The 27,154-nt window shown below is 36.1% G+C and overlaps 1 protein-coding gene across 1 annotated transcript in view; it reads right to left on the minus strand.

Annotated features, from left to right (window-relative positions):
* Nucleotides 1-2,627: 2,627 nt before the first annotated feature.
* ASXL3 (ASXL transcriptional regulator 3) overlaps nt 2,628-27,154 on the minus strand; it is a 72,915-nt gene continuing 48,388 nt past the window's right edge. The window contains exons 9-13 of the mRNA XM_072411267.1: nt 24,251-24,414; nt 21,129-21,225; nt 18,291-18,396; nt 15,306-17,232; nt 2,628-12,025 (exon numbers count right to left, since the gene is read on the minus strand). Of these exons, the coding sequence (XP_072267368.1) occupies nt 8,513-12,025; nt 15,306-17,232; nt 18,291-18,396; nt 21,129-21,225; nt 24,251-24,414 (5,807 nt within the window). The 3' untranslated portion in view covers nt 2,628-8,512. The remainder of the gene's footprint in view (nt 12,026-15,305; nt 17,233-18,290; nt 18,397-21,128; nt 21,226-24,250; nt 24,415-27,154) is intronic.

Below are 27,154 nucleotides of genomic sequence, written 5' to 3' on the forward strand. Positions count from 1 at the left end.
AACCCTGTCCAATATGGACTTTAGAAATAGAATATGTGACCCAGGGCTTATGGAACATCTCACAGCTCGGCTTCGTAATACACTGCCCCCGTTTGAAAACTGTTGCCTTGGGACGCCTTATGTGTCTACTGTCATTATCTGAGCGACCCCGTATCAAATAGGTTTTTCTTTGGGTGTGTACAATGACTTCGTTATCATTTATGACTGCTGCATGTCACATACTGCAGCCTTACATCTCTCCCAGTACAAACCTCCATATCTCCTGAACAATATAACCTACCGACTTGATTGACCAAATTTTCAGGGTACACAGGGGACCTTCATAGCTAGCAGTACCCCAAATTTCATCTCCCCATCTTTATTAACTTACAAAATATGGAAGTCATAATTATAAAAACTAGTGAAAATTGAACATCAGGGTTTCTCTTTAAAAAGTGTGTCTAGAAGCCCGACATTAAACATACAAATTGTGGACCCTCTGGGCCACTTACATAGCAAGAAGGTGTGAACGCCAAATTTATACCGACCTGTCACACAACTAGAAAATTCATACTACACTACCCTGTCCACTTGCCCACTTTGAACCCCAATTACTCTGGAACGGGGAGATGTACAAAACCAAAAATGTAGGTGCAAGTGGGGAACATTTCTTCGTTAGGCCAGTACCAGAACATAAAAAACTCTGCCCATCAAAAAAATCTACCATTACACATTGGTGGACCTTCTAGCACCTGAACCCCAATTTCTCTGGAACAGGGGGGTACAGGTGAACAAAATTAGAGGTATAAATGGGGGACACCTGTGGCTAACATCCCCTAAAATTTAATTTCCATAGAAATTGTGGTTCAGGTACTAGAAGCCTCCACCAATGTGTAACAGGGTAGTTTTTTTTTATGGGCATTTTTTTTTTAAGTTCTGACAATGGCCTAATGATGAACTCACAAAGTTCAAGACAAACTTTTTTTGATGTAATTATGTATGACGTATAGTAATATAAATTCATGATTAACTGCCAACTGAACCAGTCTCTTTTCTGTACATTTCTATATCCAAATTTATATGGGTGGCAACAAACCAGTAACCCTTAGAAATTATTAATTAGAGGGAAAGAAAAAAGCCTTTTCACCTCTTCTATATATTCCTTTTTACCGGGAAGATTATTTTGTCTTAATAAAAACAACACATTACAGAATGAAATTTCTTTCTTGGTTCTTTTATGGTTTGCAGTTTGTATGTAAACCATTTTAAATTTGTGCTTGTTTTCTAAGTGACAAACTTAAAAGCTTCCCCAACAAAGTGAAATGGGGGGGGGGGGACAGCCAAGCACACCCAGCATTAGGCCTAGTCATATTTTTGTTTGGAACCCATGACTGATGAATTTATTTTTACTAGTACTGAATTGCAACTGTGAATCTGAGTATGTGAGGCTTTGAAAAGTTCTGCATGCTACATTTTTCAGGCTTATAAATGCATGGGTCTGATCCACTGAAAAAAATACCTTATTTTCCATTCTTTAAATAAAAATGGCAAACAATAAAACAGATTATGAAAGGTCTTAATAATATGGAGAATAAATTATCCTATACAGGATAGAAGGATAGAAAATTAACCTATACAGGATCTAATTTCATCAGACTAAAAGAAAAGTTCCCACCCAAATGGGGAAAAAAGATTGCTACTGTCACATTAGTGTTTTGTAAGTGTTCTGCTTTTGTACACTCAACACAAACACCTGAGGTCCAAGTAATCTTATACTTTAGTTCATGTCCATCTTCTGGTTCAGTTATATAAACATTTTCTGCAGATTATTAGAGAAAAATCAGTTGTGAAAGAAAGAAAAGAACAATGCAGGTAATTTTGTTTTAATTTCTTTATTTTCTTGTGAATAAAATGATGTAGAAGTTTTTTTTTTTAACTTGATGGAGAATGAAGGAATGGGGGAACATGTCTTGTAGCATATAAGTTAAAGTACTGTGTGAGCAGTCATTACTGCAGGCAATGTCTGAAACCATAAACAAAATGTAAAACAAAAAAAAAGCACCAATAAAAATACATGATCCCTGAATTCTAAAATAAAATACTGTTGCAATATTATTTTTTGAAATTGTGTATGTATACTACGCCAAAGGTTGCCAGGTAGTAATGCAAAGAAAGAAGTTTAGTCAGAAGAGAATTATTTGTGTGAGCGCTATTCTCTTCTGTTTAAATGAAATACTAATAAGTCTGTAGTGTAAGAACAGTGTCTTTGGTAGTAAAACGAAGGGGGAGTTTCATGCTAAGAACATTATCAAGGTACATACACAGCTAAACCCCTTCACCTTTGACTGCACTTAAGGAAATAAGGCTTTGAAGGATTTGGGAAACCAGCTGACAATCACATGCTTGCTCTTAAAAAAAAAAACAAAAAACAAAAAATGAATTGTGTAAGCATAAATATCAGGTTTTTCTGTAGTGAAGGGTCGGTAATGCATTGCCCAGCAATGCAAGGGGGAGAAAGTTCCAGTACAAGGCTACACATAGGAACCTGCCGTTAGTAAAACTGAAAATCTATAGAATACTCCTTGCAAAGAGGCATGATAACATGTAAACATTTAGAAATACTGACAAAACAAACAAAAACCCTGTGATGAGGGAAAAGGCGCATCTGTTATTTCTGTTTCTGAAGAAAATATTTTACATCAGTACAAAACTCATGAAATATGGCAACAAATTGAAGTGTTGAACACATATTAACAATACAATGATTTTCTAGAAACTCTAGAAAATATACAATAACTAATAGATTTAGTACAAATGTAGCCCAATATGTTGGAAATAAGCAGCTTTTGTATACAACCTTTTATGTTTATTAAAAGCCAACTAAAACAAAATGGTTTGACCACCATTTTACACAGATGGTGGTGGTTTGGCTAACCCGCCAACTTTTTAAATCTCTCAGTGATGACCAACATGCTGCAATTGCTGTGAGGAGAAAAGAAATAGTAAGTTTATACAACAGAGAGGATGAAGTCACAAATAATTCAAATTAATCTTCACTGTGACACATTTCATTTTTTTAGTTTAAATGAAAATACACAATTAACACTCGTTATTGTTAACACTTATTATTTTTTTCTCTTTACAGATATTGTAGAACTTTAGTTTAAACACCACAATACCAGTGTGCTTTTGCAAAAAAATCAGAATGCGGTATAACTACAGAAATGCTGCAGTCGGCCTAACAAGACTGCACGGTGAACGTAAACCAATGACAATCCCCAGAGATACAGAAAGTTTTGGGTTACTTGTACACCATCATATGGCTATCTGATAATTGAGGGCAGACTAACACCTTTAGGTATACCTGTCATTCACATACAGGAGAGGCAGCCATTTTAATGTTTCTATAAGACTAATGAGCCACAAAACTATGACATGAATCGTCTGGAGTCTGTAAAACAGAAAACCAGAAAAAATATGCTGTTTCTTCTGTGTGTGGCCTACAGGTACACTTTAACTTCCTGGAAACACATTTGTGGGAAATGGTTTATGTATGTAAAAATCATATATAAAATGCATATTTGTTTCTTTTATAGATAGGAGGCCAGAATTCTTACATAAACGCAGCTAATCTGAATACACCAATTTCACACGAAACACCACAAACAAAATTAACAATAAAAAAATTGGACCTTTTCATACAAGCCCAGATTCAATTAGTTCCCTTTACTCTTAAACATTAATCAATATCCAAATTACTTACACTCCATATCATTCCAATGGTCAATAAATATAAACACAACAGCTCATATTATATCAAAACATTAGTTACACCCAATGTGTGATAAGATTAATAATACAGGCCAATAAATGACTGCATGGAAATGTATGTAACAACCATGAATGGGGAAAAAGGGAAATAAAAACAGATAAAACAGCATAAATATAGCATGATTTGTATTAAGTTAAATAGTGAATTAAAAACAATTGGTTTAAAGGCAGCAAAACACTTGGGCCACTAATGTATTTTAATGAAAAATAAATAAAATGAGATCAATTCATAGTGGCCAGAAACAAAAAAAATGTCACTGAAAATTTAGAATCTGGACCTCAGCAAAGAGAAAAAAAGAATTTCCTTCAGAAAAAGACCCTTGTAATTAACTGAACAAAATAGAAGGAAACCACATACATAAAAAAGTAGCTGCTATTAAGTGAAACTGGTTTTCTTTTCTTTACAAATGCGGTTTACCATAGAGATAATACAGATATGAGAGGAGTTTACTTGAGAATTTTTTAAATAAAAAAGTCCTACCATCAATTTCCTTGTGATAAAATGATTGGTTTCAATGTTATAGTGTATATAATAAACGGTATAAAAAGCTATGTTCTTGAAGCCAACCTCTGTGATTTCTTTTGTTACCGATATGACATACTAGGAGTTATTTAGCTCACACCATTGTGCTGTGACAAGACAGGAACGTTACCATGACAGGTACCATGACAAGATATGTTTCTAAATAATAGACAATATCCTTGGGGAGTGTTGTGTATATATAACAATTCAACATGACCACATGATGTCAGCATTGTACAATACTACATAAAGTGCTGTCCATGTTACTGAAATTTTGTTTAGATATATATAGTCTATTATAGTCTGAACTATAAATACACCAGGCCTATTTATAAGGTCAAAGCTGCTATTTTTGTCCATAGCAAATCCAAATTTTTTTATACAGCTCATATATTTATATGTAACATAATTGTGTAACAATGATGCATATAATTGTAGAACCGATTAAACCAAGCACATCTATTATTTAACATGTAGGGAAGCACAGGAGCAAACAAGGTGGTGTAAAAAGGTTTTCACCAATTCATCCCTAACACCCATGCTTTCCTTCTGACATTGAAACCTTTCAATTTACAAAGTAAGAAATCATGGCAGCATAATAACATAAATTACTGTAAATTAATAGATAATTATTAAATCACCAATATTTATAAATTGTCACCATAGTGTTTATTGTTTAAAATATTTTGAAGGCTTGCAGATTTTTTGTTTGTTTAAGTAGCTTACTTAAAGACCTTATTTTAAAGATTAAGTGTAATCTACTATCTTGCCATCCCTGGATCCTCATTCCCCATGCCAATTCACAGCACCCTGCCTCAGTACTCCGCTTAAAGAGGACCTCTACTGAAAGATTATAAATGCTGCCATTACTAAATTTATTGCAAAGAATGCCAATTGCTTGGATGCTTCAGTAGTTTTAGTCATACACCTGACAAGCTTTGCCAAAGACCTGGATTGTCCCTGCTCCAAAAGTCCAGCACTATTGCTGCCAGGAATGGAAACGTTTTCAACAACCAACATGGACAGAGTCAATGACGTCAGGTAATATACATATTTAGTGGTGACTCTGCCCATGTTGGGAGAGGTAAGGAGACAACCTCAGTGGGGTGCAGTTTAGTGTTCAGATACAAGTACAAGTTGATGCATGTTAATCCTCAGTCAGTAATTCAGATAGTATTAAAGGATTAAAGAATTAGAACACTAATTAGGCAAACAATACTTATTTTTTAGAAACAGATCAGGAATGGGGGTTTACATGATATACAAATAGAGGACCACTTTAGGAGACCTCAGTCACAACACAAGTAGTGAGCTATGCAAATATACCACATCTCCATGACAGAAAGTACTGAAAGGCCAACGACAATACAGGGGGGATGTTAAAGGTGGATTCTACCAGACCAGCTACAGCTTTATGTGTACAATGTGAGAAAGTCACAGAATGCAGTAAACCCAAAGTAAGGATTAAGGTAAGGTTGAAGTTTAGGTTTAGTATAAGTATCCAAAAACAATAAAAGGTAGCTCAAAAATAATAGAACATTTTATAAAGAAGCATGACACAAACCTGTCTTCCTTTTTAGCTCTAAAACGTAAAATTTTGAAGACCCAAACATGATTGAGAATATGTGATCAGCTGTCCCCTTACACCCAGTATATTTATCTAAACGGAATCTTACTTGAGTAGTTGACTCTGCGATGCAATACAAACATGTCTCCAGGTCTATTTTGCTGCGCTGATGTGGCAGGCTAACCACTGGCATAATTGCCACAGTAGCCAAAAAATTACAGATAACTAGATAACTAAGATAGCTAAATTAATACACAGAAATGAATAATTTCATTTATTCTTCATTGGATGCACCAAGTTCTATACCTAGATGTATCACTTTGATTTCTGGCATAAACTTAACATGAAACTATTTTCTCAGCATTGATGTAGTTGCTATTTATGCAGCAATAACTTTAAGTCTTAGGTCAAAAACTAATTTTAGAAAAGACTGCTCACAAACAAGCCATTATGAAATTTTGACTGGAGTTATGGAAGGTTGCCATTGTAAGGATTTCTTGGAACTGTTGGAGAACTGGAATGATCCAGCTGTATTTGTATTTAACAGTCCAACTAAAATCTTACTAAAGTGTGCACTGTGGGTCTGGACTGAGCTTCTCCTGTGTAAAATGGCTCATTTAGTTTAACTGACCTATTGGATTTTCAAATAATCTGATGAATCTTTTTTTTTTATCTCTGAATATTTCATACTGCATGGCTTAAAAACATTTCAAAAAGCCTTACTAAAAACTGCAGACCTGGTATTGTGTTCACACAAAAAAATAGCTTGGTAAATTCTAAGTAATATTAGCCAATAATAATTTAACCGCCACTGTTTTGATGGAATCCTCATAATGCTCTTAGGGCATAAGGGTTACTAAAGTGGTCAGAAATGAAAGACAAAACTGTGTGAAATATAAAGAATACCTGAAATTATAAAAATAAAAACATGTGGGCATTCATCCATGTAACACTCTTCATTTTTTAAAGGACCAGTACATGGTTGAAATGTAGGACATAATACTGCACATGTTGCTACACACTAATATTACATTTATGCAAATTGAAAAAAAGAATCAAAATGAGAAATGTTGCAATTTAAACACAACAAACTGGATAAAATGCCTGGTATGTTAGCATACTTCTATAAATACTATTGTATGATGGGCCATTATGTGCCTTTGATTAAAATAAGTATAAAATCTCAGGTTCTGAAGCATCTGGGGTCCTGTGCTATGCACTAATTAAAAAATATTGTGCTGGCAAAGTCTGCATTTTTGTTAACTACTGCTCAAAATACTAAAACTCATGATGTAATGTATGAAGTTGTATCAGTATTAGGCAGTTCACTGTATTGGTCTCTTTAGTTCACAAGTAGGTACCATAGATAATTTAGAGTCACTAATGCTGCAGTATATGCACTACAAACATACTGTGTACTAAACTGCTGAAACATTGCTCATAGAACACAATAAAAACATTTCCTTAAAAGAGGCCTCCAAGGTGGGCAGACAGTTATGTAGATGAGGTCTTTCAAAGGTGGGACCACTAAGTGAAACAAAAAAACAAAGAAGCTGATCAAGAATAATTAGGACATTTTTACATTGAATGAAATTAAGGTGAAAAAAAGCACATATTTCTCAGAACAATGAATATTATTTCAGCTTGTTAGTGTTAAAATGTGAGGCAATGAAGATGCAAGTACTGTCTGGAGTGTAATACAAAATGCAACAGCCTAACTGCAGTTCTCTTCCTTAATCTCCAGTTGTGGCAAAGGAAGACAGAGGTTATAAAGTCAATTTATTCCTTAAACCCCAAGGAGAAATTCAAAAATATCAATTCAACCTACACTGGTAATGGTGATTGTTTACAATTTGTAACTTACAATGTAAGTTGTCATAATTGTCAGGCTTCTTTCCAAACTATGGCCTAAATTTGCCTATTTTTGAGTAGCTAATACAAATAATTTTTGCTAAGGACATTGCTTTTATATCACTTTCTTTCTAGGGATCTGTAAAACTCTTGCATTTGAAGCATAATCAGCCTTATACTAAGTAGTGTTTACTCCTTCAATTGCAACTGACATTGTAAAGATATAAACTGTGGAGTTTGTTATTCTTTCACATGCACGAAAAAAAACTCTTAAGGCGTAGAAAGAACAGCTGGCTTAATTTAAATCACAACCTATAATGCTTGATGAAGATAGCTCATGAAACCAGTTATCTCAGAGATATTTTCCATTAGTTGAATAACGAGAGCAATCACGAAAATTACAGACTTGATGTTAGAAACCTGTGGTCTCTAAATGAAATGATAACAACAGGTGTTTTGCAATGAAAAGTCAAACTGAAACATCACAAATGCTTCACATGATATAGTCTACTAAAAACACATTTCAATATCCAAAAGTTAAATAAGTTAGAAGGGGAAGGCGAGATCTATTTTTTTTTTTTTTTGCAGAAATATTGTTCTTCTCTGGAAAAACCTAGAATAAAACGTAACACTGACAATGATCTGTTTAAAAAGATAAAAGCAACAGAAAGTCATGATAAAAAATATGAAGATTTGTTACTGCTCTTGGCGTAGACATGTAGGCTGTAAAGGGATGGGATACTCCATCTTAAATTCAGTTCCTATCGAACAACTAAACACGCTACACATAATTTTGAAGGGCCTATGCAGTCATCGTGACAAAAGGCTCCACAGCCTTTACACACAATCATGGCTTTCAGCCTGCAAGAACACTTCAGCTCCAGTTCATCTGCACTGCTGCTGTCAGCAAACTTTTGTGCAGGAATGGAAGTGTTCTGACTGCCAAGTCCAGAAACAGGCTTAGAGTTGTTCCCTAAAATTCCAATAGATTTTTCAATAGCAGATGCTGCTCTTTTGAAGCTTGTACTACCAAAGTGAATTGCTGGATAACTCCCACACTGCTGCTGCTGTGGCAGCTGCTGTGTTTGTGTTTTCTGTGCAGCAAGCTGAGGAAAAGGCTTTTGTGGCTCAGAAAGTAAATAGGAAGAAAAATCTGCATTTTTCAAGGCAAATGCTTTTAACTGTTCTTTGACTTCACTCTGCTCATAGGAAGATTGTTTCATGGTCAGTTCACAGCTATTGTTTAACCCATCCTCAAAAGAGATGGGCTCTGACTTTATATTGCTACAGATGCTGGCAGGCTGAGGCCAACTGAGTCTTTTAGTGGTTTCCATAGTAACTGCTGGCTGCTTTTGATCAGAAGGGACTTCTGAATTAGATAAGGAAGGATGGACTAAAAATTTATTTTGCAGAGTCTGTGGGGCATTGTTTAAGTCGTCACCTTCCTTAATGTGAACGTTCGGTGAATAAGCATTACCCATTCGAAAGGGTAAGGATGAAATATTAGCCTCAGCTAAAACCTTTTGCTCCGGTTGTCTAGAGAAAGCAAACGCGTTGTTACTGCTCTGGGCCTTTACAGAACCTGATGACGGCACATAGACATTTGGACCTGGCCCCCTCTGAGCCATGGAAATTTGGTAGTAATGTTGCCTATGCAATGAACTAGATTCCGCATGGTAGCTGCCATTTTTATCAGCATTAAATACATTTTGTTGGAAGCTACAAGAAGGAAGTGGCCGCTTCTGCTGTTTTATCTCTGGGCTTTGAACCATCCTAGCTTGAACTGCATGCTTGTTCATCCACTCCTGCTTAAAAGCTTGCTCCTGGCCTACAGAATTTATGTTAGAACCCATCATGCAAGATGACAAGTTATCAGAGTCCATTGAAAGCTTCCCAGACTCGCACTTAATTTGAGCATGTTCACCCATAGTCCTAGCCATTCTTTTCTTAGGATGATTTTCACGCTTCCTCATTTGCAAAGGGTTCAGACTACCCATTGGGTATCCTTTACTGTCAGGTGTAGGGGAACAAGAGGAGTTTTCAGAAGCCAGCCTCTCTGACGTAGTTTTATATACAGAGGTTGTCTGTAAAGGGAGGCGATTTATTTCAAGTTTTGCCCCATGTCTGGGTTGAGGGAGTACCTTTTCCAAAGGAAGGTTGCCTTGAAGGAGCTGTGTTACTAATGGATTGTTAGCTTCAACCGAGGATAGTCGACAGCTCGCATTTCCTGCATTTGTTACTCTTTTCAAACCTTCTGATGTTAATGACAAGGGTTCTTCCCTGGATACCCCAATATGTGTTTTAGATGACGGCAAACCTAAATCCAAGTCAGATGGCTGGGGTGTAGTATTGTGGCCTGAAAAAACTTCTGTTTCCATTCCAAAGCACTTACTAGAGTCAGTGGCTTCGGATTTGATGGGAATATTGTTAACAACAGGGGAACGTGTATGAAGTTTGGAGGCATGTGGATAACTTCCTGGTTCACTTTTAATATTGTCCACGATGTTTTGCTCACAGTACTCCATGTGCTTTTGTTTGCCTAAATGGTTAATAACTACTTTGTCATTGTTCATTTGTTCTTTATCACTCCAACATATTCTATTATTAGGAATATACTCAGAGTTAGTCATACTGTCTGTTCCGCATTTGTAAGATGAAGTAGAGTGCAGTTGCTCATTAAAGTTTTGTTGGCAAGTAACAGAGTCACTCAACTTCTCTTGTTGCATGTAAGAGGTTTCCAAAAGGCTAGTGCAGGTAGAGGGCTTGTTTCTGTCATTTAACCTAGCAGCAATGTTAGAATTCGGCATTTGATGATCTGCATTTTCATTAATGAGATTCTCTTGTCTACTTATGACAGAGACTTGTGGACATGTTTTATTTTGACAGGATGGATCCGTTTTACCAATTCTGCTGTGTGAATCTGTATTTTCAACATTTTCAGTACTGAAAGGATACGTTGAATTTGGAGTTGTACAGTGATCAACAATTACTTTGCAAGGGATAGACCTATTTGAATGTATTAACCCAGAAGGCGGGGCTTTGCTATTGAGACCTGCTAAATTACTACATGTGCTGTTGTGTAAATTATCATGATGCAATTTGGCAAAGGTAGGATCTGAACTCAGCGGTCTTCTGCTGTTAGGATACAATGAAATAGAAGATCTACTATCAGAATCTAGCATGGTTTCCTCACGGTTTGACATTCTTTGACCAGAAGAGCAAACATCTTCTTCACATATGGCTGCAGCTAGTTTATTAGCATGTCTGCTGTTTGGGCCTAGTGATGAGCTCAGCGAACTAAAAGAGTTTGTAAGATGAGGGTTTGGCAAACTACTCCCAATAGATGAAACTGGCACAGTGGTGTAAGGATGAACATTATTGTTTGATACTGGCACTCGCTTGTCATCTACAGAGTCAGATACTATGGAGGCATGACTGGTATTGTCATCAGTGCATTTTGGTGTAACAGTAACGAAAGGAATGTCACTATCCTTCATGGGTTTAATAATATTAGGATTGCAGACCGAAGTTGTAGTGTTTTCACTGTCAACAGACATTAAAACTGCAGACTTTTCAAGTGCATTTGTAAAGGGGGCATCAGCAGAGGAGCCGACAGACAATGAACCTATATTTTTGCTATAATGCATTGGCACGCTGCAATCGTCAATAGAGGTAGATGTAACAACTTTGTCACTGGAATGTGGCACGTGAATATTTTCAGTAGAGCCATGCAAAGACACATCAGAGTCTGTTTCTGATGATGTTGAAGAGCTGAGAGATTTCTGTAACATAGACGTCAGTTCACGATGCAGACTGGGCTTACTACTAGGGGATTTACAGTTAGGATTCATAATAATGACACCTGTAGAGCCCTCAACTTTAGCATCAGGAGGGGATGATACTTCAGCTCCTGAAAAACTGTCTTTTGACTTTCCATCTCTGCAAGACTGTTGTGTACCAGCTCTAGCTTGGTGCTTTGCAAACAGCTTAACCTTTGTTTGATCTTTGACGTGTGCCAAAGTTCTAGTCTTGCTGCTTTCTGAAGGACTTCCAACAGCACCAGAAACAATACTTGCAGCTGCAGCCACAGCTGCTGCTGCAGCTGCCTCCCTCTGCGCCCTGGCTTGTTGTGCTCTTGCTTTAATATCTGCAAGGGTTCTAGCTCCAGTATTTCTGCCTCCACTGACAGATGTATTTGAAGAAACCTTAGATTCAAGCTTGGGGGCAGGCTGAGTTTTAATGATGAATGGAGGACCAATCTTCGACAACTGGATCTATAAATGGAAAAATACAAATATTTTAGTAAAACAAATTATTGTAGGTGAGCAAAGATATGGGTAAACTAAACAAATCAACAAAGGACTCCACCTAAAAAGTGTTTATTTGGGTATACTCTAAAGGGTTGTTTTACCTCCAGGTTACTATTATTGTGGACTTAACCTGGCAAACACCTTTGTTTGCTGCTTTACCTTACCTTAAAGTATCCTTTAAAAATATAATTGTGAAATCTTTCTAGCAAAGGGTTTAAACACAGTAACAAAGTTACAAATAGAAGAGACAGTCTCCTTTTGGAAAACTTGTCATGAGATCAATAAAAGTTATGCTTTGTTGAAAATGGAAGTTATTTGATTGTGTCTGGATTTTAAACTGGTTTTGGGAAGACAAATGACATGATACATAGAGATCATACATGATTAACAATGGAAGCAACCATGTTTTTGCTAGAACATGTATCACATGTATATGTTAAATAAATTGCTAATTTTTAGCACAAGCACAAACATCATATAGGATGAATTGGAAGACTGGCTCACAAGCTACACTTTGATAATGTTTTATTAGTCTAAGGTAACCTAAAAACAGAGGCATAATTGCTAGTGTGACCAATATTATTTAACCTTTTGAGAGCCAAATATACCAACTGCAATAATTGCAAACAAAAAAAAAACTAAACTCACAAAAAATGACAAAAGGTATATTTTAAGTAAAACCTTAAAGTTTCCTCTACAATAGGGGATTGAATTTGCCTAAATATCCGCAAAGGCTATTCTGTCTTGAATGAATGCAGACACCACAGCTTTTCCTATTACATGCCTCAAGTTGATCAAAATGGTGATAATAAAAGCAGACTCCTATTCACAAAAACGTTTGGCTAAGCATTTGGTAAGGCAAGCATGAATTACTTTAGAAAAATAAGAATCTTTGCTAAAACTATTAACAGTAATATTAAACTAGTAATACTGTAAGGACCTTTTTTCTAAGAACTATTCAATTTTTGTGGTTTAATTGTGGATTAAATTTAAAAAGTACAAAATTACATTAATACAATTACAACTAATAGTCTTATCATGTAAAAAAAATGAAGCACAAGTATGTTTATGCCACATTCAATTTAACAAAATCTAAAACCATATATATAGTATAACTTTTATAAGGGAAGGAGATGGATTGGGGTTGTCACTATGCATGAGCAGACATCAGTAAGAATTCCTCCTGCATGATGTAAATAGAGTGCTGTCATGATGAGAACGTTGTAGGAAGCAGTAAAAATGGTAATGGGTGTTACAATTGATTGACAATACAATGGACAGAAATCATACACTCTTTATAGTGCCTGCTATCAAGATGATACAAAACCTTGTAAAGGTTAGGCCAAGTAAAGGGTAATTTTAAATGAAAATCTAAGCAAACATTTAAATATAATGTCTAGTAAAGAATTGTGCCTGTAACACTTCACATAAATAAGGTGTCCAATACCAATAAATGGACAAACAACATTTATCTCATTCTTCCTATAGAATCAATACGATATGGTTGGGTCTGTTAAAAAAATTCCAAATGATTCTTTGAGGATATTATAAATGTTGTTTAAAATATTTCAATATACCTACTGTTTTACCTATTAAACAAAATGTAATTCTGTACATCCAATACTGAAAAATGACTAACATTTTTCCTAGTTCATCAATGCAGATTATTATGCGACTGCTGGTTCACAGGGTTTTGCCACAATATGCAAATATGATGGGTATACTTGCACATTATGGCAGACTTGCCTACAAAAGTGCTTACCCCACTCCAGATCTGCAACAGCTACAATGTCCCCCGTTGCTGTCGCTGCCATCTTCACCAATTTTTCCTCTGTAATTGAAGTCTTTGGCAATTTTCATTAGCCAGGTGGAGATGATGTAGCTCCAATATATGCACATGGGAGAAATGTCATCTGACACCAATCCTGTAGACTATGCTAATTTAGTATCCCAATTTACAGCACTTCCATCCAATCGATAAACATAATAAACCCACACTAAACAAAACATACAAACTGAAATTTGAAAGGAAATTTTACAAAATAATATTTTTTCTATAACAAATGGAATATTTGGCCAAAGATACTTCATTAAATGCAATTATAAAAAGTCTGTTTCTATGATTGATGGATCATTTACCTTACACTGGAAAGAAGACAGGATTTTACAGTGACTACAAGGAATGTTGTTAGAAATACAAAGCGATGTAGAACTTTTGATGCTATACAGCTAACGAAAATTTGAATTAGAATAGTTTAAAAACACTTCAGAAAATTTTAAGCAGTATTTATTCGTGAGTGAATCCCTGTGAGCGGTCCCCAACCTGTGGTCCACGGCCCTGGCCAGTGCACCCCCACAGCGGGGTCAGAAGAAGGACCCCACTTGGGTGGGGGGGGGGGGGGTACACTGGCCAAAGCTGTAGACCATGTCTCCCGTACGCATCGCAGGCTCAGGACAGATTGTGATGGAAGACCTGCGATGGAAGAGTGGGCAGGTTCTGGCATTATGACGTCACTCCAGGGGAAGTTTCTTCCCCTTTAAGTGACAAACAGCTCCGTCTGCATGTGTGGTGCAGAGTTCGTAAATTTAGTGGTCCGTGACGTCTAAAAGGTTGGGAACCACTGCCATATGTAATTTTTAGGCTGTTTTCTTGCCCACAAGGCAGAGTTACAGTTTAAACACTGAACCCAAATAGTGATGAAATCAAAGGCACTGTTGGTAGTAGGCTGCAAATCTATGCTAATCTTACTGGTTGGCAAATGTTAAAGATGTTCACTCAGGGATATATTTCTACAGGAGGATATGGCCTGTAGTAAAACCTGCAGATGATTCTATTCTAGGATATTACACATAACAAAATCCCATAGTAACCCATTGAACTCTTACATTTAAACAGCACTAAAGTGCAAATAATATTTAGAAATGAAGAATGTTAGCTACAACAAACTGCAGGATTATGCATTTTTTGTAAACGAAGATTCACCAATTTAAATAACATATGTAGAGCTTTAGTGCTGATTGTGAAAAAGGTTGTTCTACTTTGGATCTGAGTGTGAAAGGAGTTAAAATGCATTTATGTTGTATAATTTTGAGCAATGTTCTTTTGTCATCTTTACTCCTCATTAAATGATGTCTGTGGAGCATGAGCACAGTTTGACTTGTTTGTGAGATTAACCTAACAATGCCTTAACAGAAATGTTCCTATTCTCTGAAATGGAAAATTGTAATTAAACAGGCATTTTACCTTGAGTGGGGGGACTCGAGGCTCATCCCTAGGTGGGTGATCCCTGTCAGCTTGAATAGAACTTGAAGATGATCTGGTTGGGTGGTCATCATCTATTCTTGGTCGTTTTTCTTTGTAGTTTCCAAAATTATGAAGCTCTGCGGTTTTCCTTTTGGAAATTTCAGGTTCACGGCTAATTGTTTCGGATTGTTTACTATGTTCATATGACTTGCAATGAGAACTCTCTCCCCGGCTTTGGGAGCCCAATTGCTGTTTATGGGATTTACTTCTGGAAGATTCATAATAACCTGACACTTCTGCTGAGGTACTATAAAGTTTATCGTGAGATTTTGTGTGAACAGACTCGTTATTCCTACAATGGATTCCATCAAATCCCTCATGAGAAGGAGATAGATATTTTTTATCAATGATCCTATAATGACTTGAATTATTTTTAATGGTTATGGTGTCAGGGGGTGAGAGTTCAGTTGCAGATGAGACGCTTTGTTTTTCCTGGTCTGTCTCAGATTTGTAATGTTTTTGATTTAAAGCATCCTCTGAAAGTGAAGTATCTGAATTTGGGGTTTCTGAATTATATTTAAGGTTTTCAGAGCTTTCATGTTCTGTACCAATAGTATCTGCTTGTGATGCTTCAGAGTAAGCATCAGTTTCATCTTTTGAGGGTGACCGAGATTCTTCAGAAGAAGCAGGAGAACTTGCTTGCTGAAGCAAGAGGTGCTCATTTGGAGGTGGGCTATATACAGAAGATGCATCTGAAGTTGCAGGTAAATTCCTTGCATGTCCGGTTTCAGAAGCAAGTGCTATTGAAGATACTGAAGATGTTTCTGATATTAAAGGTACATCTGACATGGGAGAGGCTTCCGAAGTTAATGGTAAGTTAGATGCTGGAGATGGTTCAGGTGTTAGTGGATGATTGGAAGGAGGAGATGCTTCTGATAAAGCTGGAGAGTTGAAAAGTGGTGAGACATCTGAAGCTACTGAGGTAGGGGGGCTTTCTGCAGTTGTTTTTTGTTGACTTTCTAATTCAGCATTTTCAAAACTTGAAACCTCAGACAGAAAAGCAGCTTCAACAGATACAGGAGTATAAGGTTCCTCTGAAGCAGACTGTGTGTCACCTCCAGGGGAGGCAAGGCTAACACATGCTCCTTCTGGACTTTGTGAAGAAAAGGATGTTTCAGAAACGCATGCAGCTTCAGAAAACTGTTCCTCTGGCTCACTGATCAACTCCATCTCGACAGCAGCAGACTCGTCAATGCAAGTAGAATCAGCAGTAGCACTAGAAGAACCACTGTCCTCTGGTGCATGTAAATCTTCAACTGCTGGTGTTTCCAGTTCAGTTGGTTCACTTGATGAAACATGAGAGGACACAGAAGGAGTTGGTGACCTGCACTCAACATTATCACTTGCTACTTCCAAGGGGGTGTCTTGCTTGCTATCAGATAAAACCATCTCATCTATTTTAGATTCTGATCGAGGTAACAATTCATCCTCCATGACAACACAAGATGCTATATTGTCTGTATGCTCTTCTTTGTTTTCATTCTTTGAATCCTGATTTGTTACCTCTTCTTTAAGCTCAACTTCATCTTTATCAACATCGTCATGACACTCACAAATGGTGGTTTCCACCTCTTCAGCAATCTCTTCATGAATTAATGGTTCTTCAGATATCAGAATGTCCTCTAATTCCCCTTCCCCCATTATATCCTTGGAAGTAACTGTATCAATGTTACAGACAAGGTTACATACAGTTTCTTCAACAACTTCAGTTTCCAAAACAGGAGTTTCATTACTAATTGGTATGCTATTCTCAAACTGAGTAGATGGGCCAGGTAAGTTTAGAGATGTTTCCAGAGAACTACTTTCATCTTCACTGCTGTTTTGCCCAGAAATGAGCTGTAAGGATTCCTCTTTGGACATTCCAGACCTACAAAGGAAAGAAAACACAGTAAATCACAACCATCAAATGAAAACATCAATAAACAGAGTGAAAAAAAAAAAAGATTCCCTCTTTTCTCCTCTCTGCTCCCAAAAGCAAAACACTTACGAAAACTACATATCTGCAATTAATAAAATGTTTCCAGCTTCCCCAGGACTGACGTTATTGTATGTTAACTTCCTAATACAATGGAATGTATCCAGTAAGAAAGGGGGGAAATTAAGAGAAAAAAGAAGCAAAGCAATGCTAGAGTAACTGGACCATGGAACACAAAAATAGGAAATGGGATGACATTGAGATGACACTATTTTGTACATGTTGGTTTTTATTGTAATCTACAAACTAGATCACAGTGGTGGTCATAACCTATTTTACACTTTATGTTAATTTATAGAAGAGTCATATACATTAATAGTGAATACTGTATATCATTGAAACCCATGTCAAAGCATACATTTACTCCTTTAAATATGCTGCAAATACAGAAAAATAACTGTTGTGCCAGGAAGTGCGACTACCTCTCATAGTTTATTTTTGCTCTACTACGAAAAACTTCTCATCCTCGTTTCCACTTTCATTGTACACTTATCAAACAGATATAGCAAAACACTTTCAATAGTATATTAGAAGACCAAAATGGAGTAAGGTAAGTCTACAGTTGAGGAATTTATACACTTCAACGTAGCCATTGGCAATTTTTCAAAACATAGAATTAACTTACTATCCACCAAATTCCTGCAACAATTATTTGAACCCTGAATTAGGGCAGATGTTTCATACTAACAGCTTTTCTGACTTTGTAAAGCAAGGTACAATAATGTCAAAAAAGAGCAATATCTAACACAAAAATTTAGCTGTACTTCAGCCTAAGCAAAAATGTGCATTTTGCTTATGATTATTGTCCTTGCATGGCAAAATAACAGGTATGCTGCACCACAATTACCATAAAAGATTTTTTTGCTCATCCTCTAACCCAAAAGTCCTGTGTACAATTAGGTTTTGTAAATATTTACCATGTTCTATAAAAATACAAATAATGTCCTTACTTTTCCCCATAAAACTTTTCAAAGAACTTTTCTTTCCAAACTTCTGTCTTCTTTTCCTTTTCAAGTTCTTGTCTAATTCGCAGTTGCATTTCCGGAGTGAATTCTCCTAAAAGGAAAAAAATCCCATGCAGAACAGTTTGTCAAATTTCTATTTAGCGTAGTAGTTTTTACTAACATGAAGAAGCAAAGGATTTAAATGTATCAGTTAAAACCTTTTCATTTAGTCAATTGAGGGACACAGACAGACTGTGACTATCGAGTTATACTGATGTTTACAGTGGACATTGAGCATGAAACTAATAACCGAAAACTAAAAGACTGGGTGGCAACTACACACAAATCTGAAAAGCTGAAGCTCAAAGCTTGGAAAGCCCATAAAGCACTCACAGATGTAGTACAGTGTGTCTTGACACAAATAGAGCCTAACTTAGGAAAGCATAGGCTTGGGTGATGATGTGTCTGACCCAGCTAAAAAGGTAGTTGGAGAACCCTTAAAGGTTCATCCAGGATGGCAAAAAGTACATTAGTTTTTTCTAATGAAACTGAGACAGAGATATTCTCACAGCTCAGCCAGATGCAGACAATAGAGGGAAATTTCCCTAGAATAAATTAGAACCAGACATAGTGACCAAAGAAGGACAAATGAAGAACCCCTAAGGGGTCCATTCAAGATGACAAAAAGTTAAACCTGTTCTGACAGATGCATTGTCTGAAAGATAGACTGTCATAGCACAAAACAAACCCAAACAATAGAGAGACATGTTCTTAAGGATAAACTACAGCAGGACAAAAAGGGTGTAGAACAAAGAAAAACTAATAATAATAACTAGATGCACCAAACATTAAATTGGTTCCAGTGACAACGACAGACAGACAATTCCAAAAGAGAATTAAGATGTAAAGCACTTTAAGATCTAAAATGGGATGGTTGCCCCTTTTGGGTTTGAACATGTTGGAGTAAAAGCCCTGAGCTGGCTTGATGGAAATCCTTCATCTGTACAGGAAAGTTTTGGAGGCAAGAGAGAGCAAGGATCACAAAAATATCAACTTGCAGCTCCTGGATATCACCTTCCACACCCAAAGGTCTCATTTCCAAGCATTTCAGAAATGTGTGAAGGTAACAAATGTGCCCCATTTAAAAACATGGGGACACACCTTTATATCAAGGAAAGCTTGTTTGAGGGTTCCTAACAGAAAGGGAAAGATGTAAGTGTTTTTCTTAGATTTCTTCCTCCAATGAATGGCACAGGAACTAAATGGCTCTTTGCATAGCAAAAACAGCAACAGGATGATTGTTCCTAGAACAATTGGCAGACAAAAAAACCTCACCCAGCGGATAATGTCTATTCCTAGTACTTCAGTATTACCTACTTTCAAGCTGTAAACAGGTGGCAATGAAGGATTTTAATGGTACCCAGGGATCTGGCCCACTCATTAAATATGTGTTCAGAAACAGAGCAAATACTAAAGCTACGTACACACGGCAGATTTTTATCGCCCGATAATCGGCATCGGCCAATTATCGGGCGAAAATCTCCCCCTCCCCTCTCCATAGAGCATGAACGGTGCTGTATGTACAGCATCGTTCATGCATCTTGCAGCACCTTGTCGTTGGAAAGGATCGTGAAAGATCCTTTCCAACGACAAAAATTGCAAGTGTGTACGCAGCTTTGGACTATGTAAGCAGCTGTGGACCTAAAAACACTCTGTGGCCAACTTCCTATCGAACTGGAAAAGTGTTATTTACACAACATCCAGCTGAAGATGGATTGAAAGCAGCTCTCTAAAAGCAAGTAAGGTCATGCTAGCTGCATTTGAACAGAATGCATAGTAGGAGTGATCCTTGGCTGGCCAAATGTTTTCTTCCCTGCCAGTTTTCACACATTCAGTATGTGGTATTATACCGAAAATAAAATACTTCCTGTGTCTCTCACGGGCTTAGCAGAATCTAATAAAGTATTGAATACTATTTTCTAGCATACCCTATTGCCGTTTCCACCACCAAGGTAGGTTTCACAAGAGATGTAGCGGAAGCATTAAGCATTTGTGGACAAAAGCCCCACTTTTGGGGGACCTTGGATTAGTTCCAGCAACCTGTGCAGGCTTTTCCATGGCAGCTTTGATTGTGGTAAAAACTTCCTTCTCCAATATAATGGTCTGCTGAGACAAATTCAGTGACTGTGCTATATGAATACTGACATCATATATGACATATGACCGAGAAAGTAGTGGGAGCAGATTAACAAGATTAGAGCTATCAAATTGGATTGGGTCATTATCTCATTCTGCTTGTAGAAGTAGAAAAAAACATGGTAAATGGTAATTTGCTTTTCTTTTCTTGAGCAAAATCAGCAAATTTTCATCAATATGTACATTTTTGTACACAAAGGCAGTACACAGAGACCTGCAAATAACCTCATAATTAAACCTTTTCTTTTTTATAAAATGTTTGAACTGATTTCTTTTTACCTTTAATGTAAGAAACACACATTTAGTAGTCTCTGGTCTGTACTTTTCAGATTACAGATGCTAGTTCTAAGAAGAAGCCACCCCTAGTATACAGCTGGTTGACAGGGAAGCAGGCTTTGTATCGGACTGGACTTATATGAATTGCAAGCACATAAGAAGAAGGCAGACTACAAGTCTTAGACTTTTCAGGCCAGGGTCATCTAAAACAGGATTTCTAGCATTATAGGTACACGGTTAACTATTAGTTTCCAGTATCAGGAATTATACTAGTTATTCTTTAAAAAAAACTACTTCTATATGAGGTATCAAGCTCTGCATATATATCAATTACATAGCAATGTTAGCAGACATAAAAAGATCACTTTTCACCTTCTGACAGTCTCTGCTTCCAGCCCTGCGCAGCATATGCAAAGAATTCATTATTCAGAGCAGAATTGCTAAGACGTAAAGCCCCATCACTTCCCATCTGAAAGAGGAAAGGAGAAAAGTTATGACTGAAATGTCCTTTCTGTAAGTTGAGTGGTTCTCCCATGTATAACAATAGGTCTGTTGAATACATTCTGGTTTAAACGACAAAACCATTATACAATGAAATGGCTAAAAACTTCAGCTGGTTAGCCAGAATGAAAATTACATTTGTAACAATACTAAATTAGTATATAAAATAAAAAAAAAAAATAAAAGTATATGAATTTGTATTCACAAATCTAATTATCCTTACAACATCACAATAATAAAAAAAAAAATATATATATATATGATTTTGAGATGTTGCAAGGAAAATTACATCTGTGAATACAAATTCATATACTTGTTAAAATTTAGTATTGTTACAAATGTAATTTCAAACGTGATTATACATACGGTTAGTCAGCATGGCACATTTTGCTGCAGGCTTTTAGGCACATATATACACACAGAAGTTCTGATGGCAGCGCTATATATATCTCTGACATGTTTGATGATGCCAAATAAAATCTGAGCATGTTTCTATTGAATGGGGAAGGATGTCTAAAACAAAAAAAGGTGTAAAACGTGCAGTTATTATATGGGATGGATTTCTGACATACCATGTCATCATTTTGCATGTGCTTCTTTTGAAGCCCAAGAAAATGTGTTGAACGGAATCACACATTAACAACAAATTCAGGGTTGATTATAACTGGTCAAAAAAATACCAATGAATTTTCAGGATACAAGTTTTCACCTAAATATTGGCATTACTTGCATTAGCTCTATATCCAAGTGCCTTTTCATCCATGTAGTGCTATTTTTTTGGAATTAGCATGCAATATTTATTGTATTTACATGATTTGTATAAAAGCATTCAATGTTAAAATGTTGCTAACATAATAAAACTGAATTTGTACTTTTTTTCAACAGACTGCTTATTTATATTTGTGCACTTCAGTGCGCTATAACTAATGTAAACAGAGGTGTGTGGAATGGCACTGTTATATGTTACAGATTAGGAATTACATTATTGCACAACAAAACACATGCTTTACTACACAGGTTTAAGTCCATAGGTGTGAGGACTCATTCTCAGCCTGCTGCATGCTTAAACAACTTAGTATCACTAGAATCTTATGTACTAGAAAAACTAGAGTAGTACGATTAAAACTAAAATATTGCAAGGTCCGAATGACACCTTGTGGACATAAGGTACAGTGCTATCTAAAGTGTTGGTAACCTGGAAACAGTTTTCAATTGATATGAGCAAAAACAGATCATTGTGAGGAGGTGACAAATTTTATAAACATGTCATCATATTATTCTTACTGGATCTTAATTTTTTTACATAAATAACTAGCAAAGCAAAATGTACAATTGTTGAAAGTAAGTATAGGCATTAGGATCTCAAGATGTAACATAACACTTTAAAAACAAAAATGCAATAGAAACCCACTAAGAAAAACAACTGAATGCGTTATATAAACATACAAAACTAAAACAAAGAAAGATTTGATGTTTGCACTTTCACACAAAAAAGCAGTTATTGTAATCCTCCTGGTAGGTAGAATATGTAATATTTAATATATTATATAATTTGCCTGTTTTATTCACTGTATACTTTTTCTGTAATGCAATGCAAAACAATCTTTACCATACTACATTTTATAAATATACGAAACTAACATACCATATCTAACATAAGAAACTAAGTCAGGCTGTAGTGCAAACCTCCTACCCGCTGACATTCTTGTCCCCCTACACACTTGATGGTCTCTTCTACAGTTGAGCAGACAATCCAAACCCTGTTTAAGTGTCTGATGATGTCAGAATTTATGCAGGGTTACATTCTTACTCATGTCGCAGTGTCCAGGCCTGGTGATGGGCTATTCTGGATCAAGCAGTGCATCCTATCCTGGGATAAGGTCCTGTCATTCTACAGTAGATGGACAAATGGCAAATATTCTTTAAGACTGCAAATGCATGTTATCTCACTTAACATGTATTTTAAAGAAAATATGGGAACTTGTTTTAAAAAGTACAAGCTCCAAGGTTATTATCCTTGTTATATGGTAAAAGAGTGACAGAGAAAGCATGTATATGGTACATATACCTATGGTAGGTGTTAAAACATCTCTTGCAAGTCAGTGACTTGCTTAGCAGAATAGTGAGAATAAGGATAAAACTCATCCCTATTGTAGGAGCAAGGGTGGCTCCTACAAGTCTATCTTGACAAGTTTTCTTTCAGCTCCTCTAACTGATAACACTTTGCTTCATTTAACATGACGTCATAGGACAAATGCTGTGCTAGAGGCAGATAGGTTTTTTTAAAAATTCCTTACACAATTGTAAAGAAAATGCTTCAAAAAATCTGTACGACTTTCTTGATATCTGCTTATTTTATTGTAAGAATATCTTTACCTATATGCTGTTTTTACAGATCAGCTTCTCACACTGTGGAACCTGGCTGGTATGGAATGATCCATGCCTACCTGCTTCCCCCTCTATATGGCAGAATATATTCCCTATGCTTATAGGCAGATGGACATAATAGAGAACGCTCAAGCACTGCAAAGACTTGTTGCACTATAGGCGCTTCACTGCAGTTAAGAACACAGGAAACACAAAACATCTCTGTGACTACAAAACTTGCCTGGAAATAATCCAGATGAAAATCTGTAGAGCATTCACTATATAAGTGGTCTCCCATGTTTATGTTTTACTTTGTTACTTACACATACTTCAAAGAATGAACTATAGAAAGAATTTGAATAAATTAGCCATAAAATACAGAGTATCTGTTACCATCAATCATTGTGATTTTTTTGTTGTTCTCACTGTAATAGCTGATCAAAGCAGATAAATAAAGAAGGCTTCTTCATGTAACTTGAGTTTGTTCAACAGAATATTAGGTAAGAGCTGACAGTAATGAAGACAGTTCTACCTCACACAATTTACAGCTTTTAAAATAGTTTCAATATGAAATACAACAAAAAAAATGAAAGGAAATGTGTTGTTAAGTAACAGGAAGGACTCACCTGTCTATCTACTTCCGGGAGTAAGAGCAGGAGGTACTGCTGAAAATGCTGAGGTAAAGATGCAAATGTATGCTTGTTTATTAAAGCCCTCAGATTAGTGTTCACTAAAATTGATCCTGGAGTTTCTATGTCAATGTCTTCTGCTTTGGTCCATTTCAAATGCCCTGGTACATGGAAAGTGGAGTTATTAGGACTTATTACTACAATTCACAATCAATTCAGATTATTATTTAAATAACTGAACACTTGTGTTCTCAATATTGATCAAAGTAAGAGAGAGAACCACATAGTGTGTGCCTGGAAAAAGTGGTAGAGGCAGTGGTAGATGATTGACATCTAAGGCTACCTACACACGTCCAACAGTTCTTGCACGTGTGTATGCAGCTTAAGCTTCCCTACTGAGATTTCATTATTTGCACATACAAAGAAAACACACATCTTAGGTCAAGACAAATACTTTAAACATTTACAGAAAGTAGATAACTGGTTGAATAAAAATTTACCATGGTTTAATATTTATGTTGAGTGACTTTAGTGCAACTTCATCTCTATTTCAAGCGCACACAAACATAATACAATTACCATTTTTTCTAATAAATAGCATTTTATGTAGAGCTGAAAAGTTATTATGCATCACTGTAAGAGTACCCTTAAAATACCAATATACCCATAGGGTTTATTTTGGAAAAAGTTAAAATTACAATTTGGGGTACTGAGGTACTGAGTCAAAAAATTCCCACCTGCCTTCTTTAAAATTTGAATTTGCATACAATTTTTGATAAGGATAGAGCTCCAGATATTTTTGTATAGAATTATTATCATTTCAATGGGTCGGAGAAGTCTCTTTTTCCATGCTTATTTTGATTTTCTTTATTAAGGGAATTTACTGGTAAATATTGTGCCTCTTAGCTGGATTGGGAGACGATATTTTTATTATCTTTTGTTGTCTTATTTCCCAACCTACTGAATACCATGTATTGGATTGCCAGTACAGATGCCCAAGACATCTACTCTGCAGACCCTTGAAAGAGAATTGGCCATAAAAAACTCTCTAGTGCTAGAAAGCTTAACTGAAACAGGAGGCAGGGTTGAAGCACCTGTGTACTTCTAAAGGGGTTACACTTGCGCTACAAGATATCCATACATAAGACATAAGAGATCATACCCTATAGTGGGATGACCTGAACGACAAATCAAGTCCTTTCATTTTCCTGGAATTTCTGACATTCCCTCTAACCTATGCAATTGTGAATTTCATTATCACTAGTGCTGGAGGACATTTATGGAGATTGTAGTTTATTTTTAAGACAGGATAGATTTCGGCTTCAAATCTCAGATCTGTATCATTGATATTTTTAAAAATTCTGCAGTTGTGTTCTTTTTTCACATGCTACACCATAGCTTTAACTGCTTTTGTGAAAGTCAAGGCTTGGCAAGAAATACCATTAAATCTGCTGCCCTGCTAGTTTACATTACAGAAATGGGCATGGAAGATGGGAATGCAATCAATTAAGATAAAGCAAATAAAAGCTTCTACATATAAATAATTATTTAATTAGCACATTTAGAAACACTGTATCAATATTTTTCCAAGTAATATAGCATGACCATTACAGAAGAAAACTATAAATGCTTAGTTCTCGTCCACAAAGTATACAACTACCAAGTGGGCACTGGCCAGCACAATTACTTCTCCAGTAATGCCAACTGGAGAGTCCATTCCAAGAAACCATACTAGCCTTCGTGGATGAAATGCAAACACAAAGGAGGTTTTATATAGTAAAAGCACTACAGCAAACAAGTGCCTTGATGAACTGCTGGCTGCTGCTCTTAACCATTAAGCACACCAGCAGGAAACATGTCAAGGTATTCATTTTTCTGTAGTTCTGTTAAGAAATAAATCCTCTCTCCTTCTATGTCAATATGACTGGACATGTCCTGTCTTTTTTACTCACATTCCTCTCTTTTCTGTGCTATATGACTATGTACAAGATATCTCTTGTATACTCTGCCTTTGGGGCCTTCTTTTTATAGAAAATACAGACGGCAAGTTGCCAGGATACTCTGACTAGATTAACGGATAGTTCTCTAGCTTCGTGATGTCATAAACTTGGGACAGAACCATGATAGTTTTACTCTGTTACCCTGGTAACACATATTACGTGTCTGGCACTTTGTTTTGTGCTTTGTCATATACCTACTGTTCTTGTTCAAAAAAAAACGAGTAAAAAAAAGACAAAACAAAAAACATTTTAAACTTATATTAGTCTGTGTACACTTATATGGTAAATTTCTTTTGGTCCCTAAACATTGCAGCTTTCACAAATACCTATAGCCATACTTTTTTTTTTCTCTCTCTCTCTCATTGATTTCTCTTTCTGCTCATGGAAGTCTGTCTTAGCATTTATTTTTAATTGTGAACCATGTAATGCAACTCCCTCTGCCTTAAATTGTTTGTTTATTGATAAATTTGATTCAACAACATCCTTGTTTTGAACCCCTTCCTCTAAGGGCAGTACTGGGGTTGACTAGTAACTTTAGACCTGCAGCTGCATGATTAAAAATTGCCTTGGTACGCCCAGTCATATCATATGCCAAGATTAAGAGGAAAATGCATAAGAAAAGATGGGTGGCGCTAATAAAACATCAATAAATAAATAAATAAATACAATAAAATAATGCTTATTAACCTAGCTTATTAGTGTAACACAGAGTATTACACTGATGTCTAGATTTCTGTACCAAAAGCGTTACAGGTTTTCATGAAATTTTTTTTTTTAAATTGTAGACCTGTAACTTACAGAAATATGTCCGAACAGGGTTCTAGTAGATATCATGAATATAAAAAATGTTTGAAACACACAATCATGTAAAAAAAAAATACTTTTAATAAAATTAAAATAC

The sequence above is a fragment of the Pyxicephalus adspersus genome, chromosome 5, assembly GCF_032062135.1.
Source record: "Pyxicephalus adspersus chromosome 5, UCB_Pads_2.0, whole genome shotgun sequence".
NCBI lineage: Eukaryota > Metazoa > Chordata > Amphibia > Anura > Pyxicephalidae > Pyxicephalus > Pyxicephalus adspersus.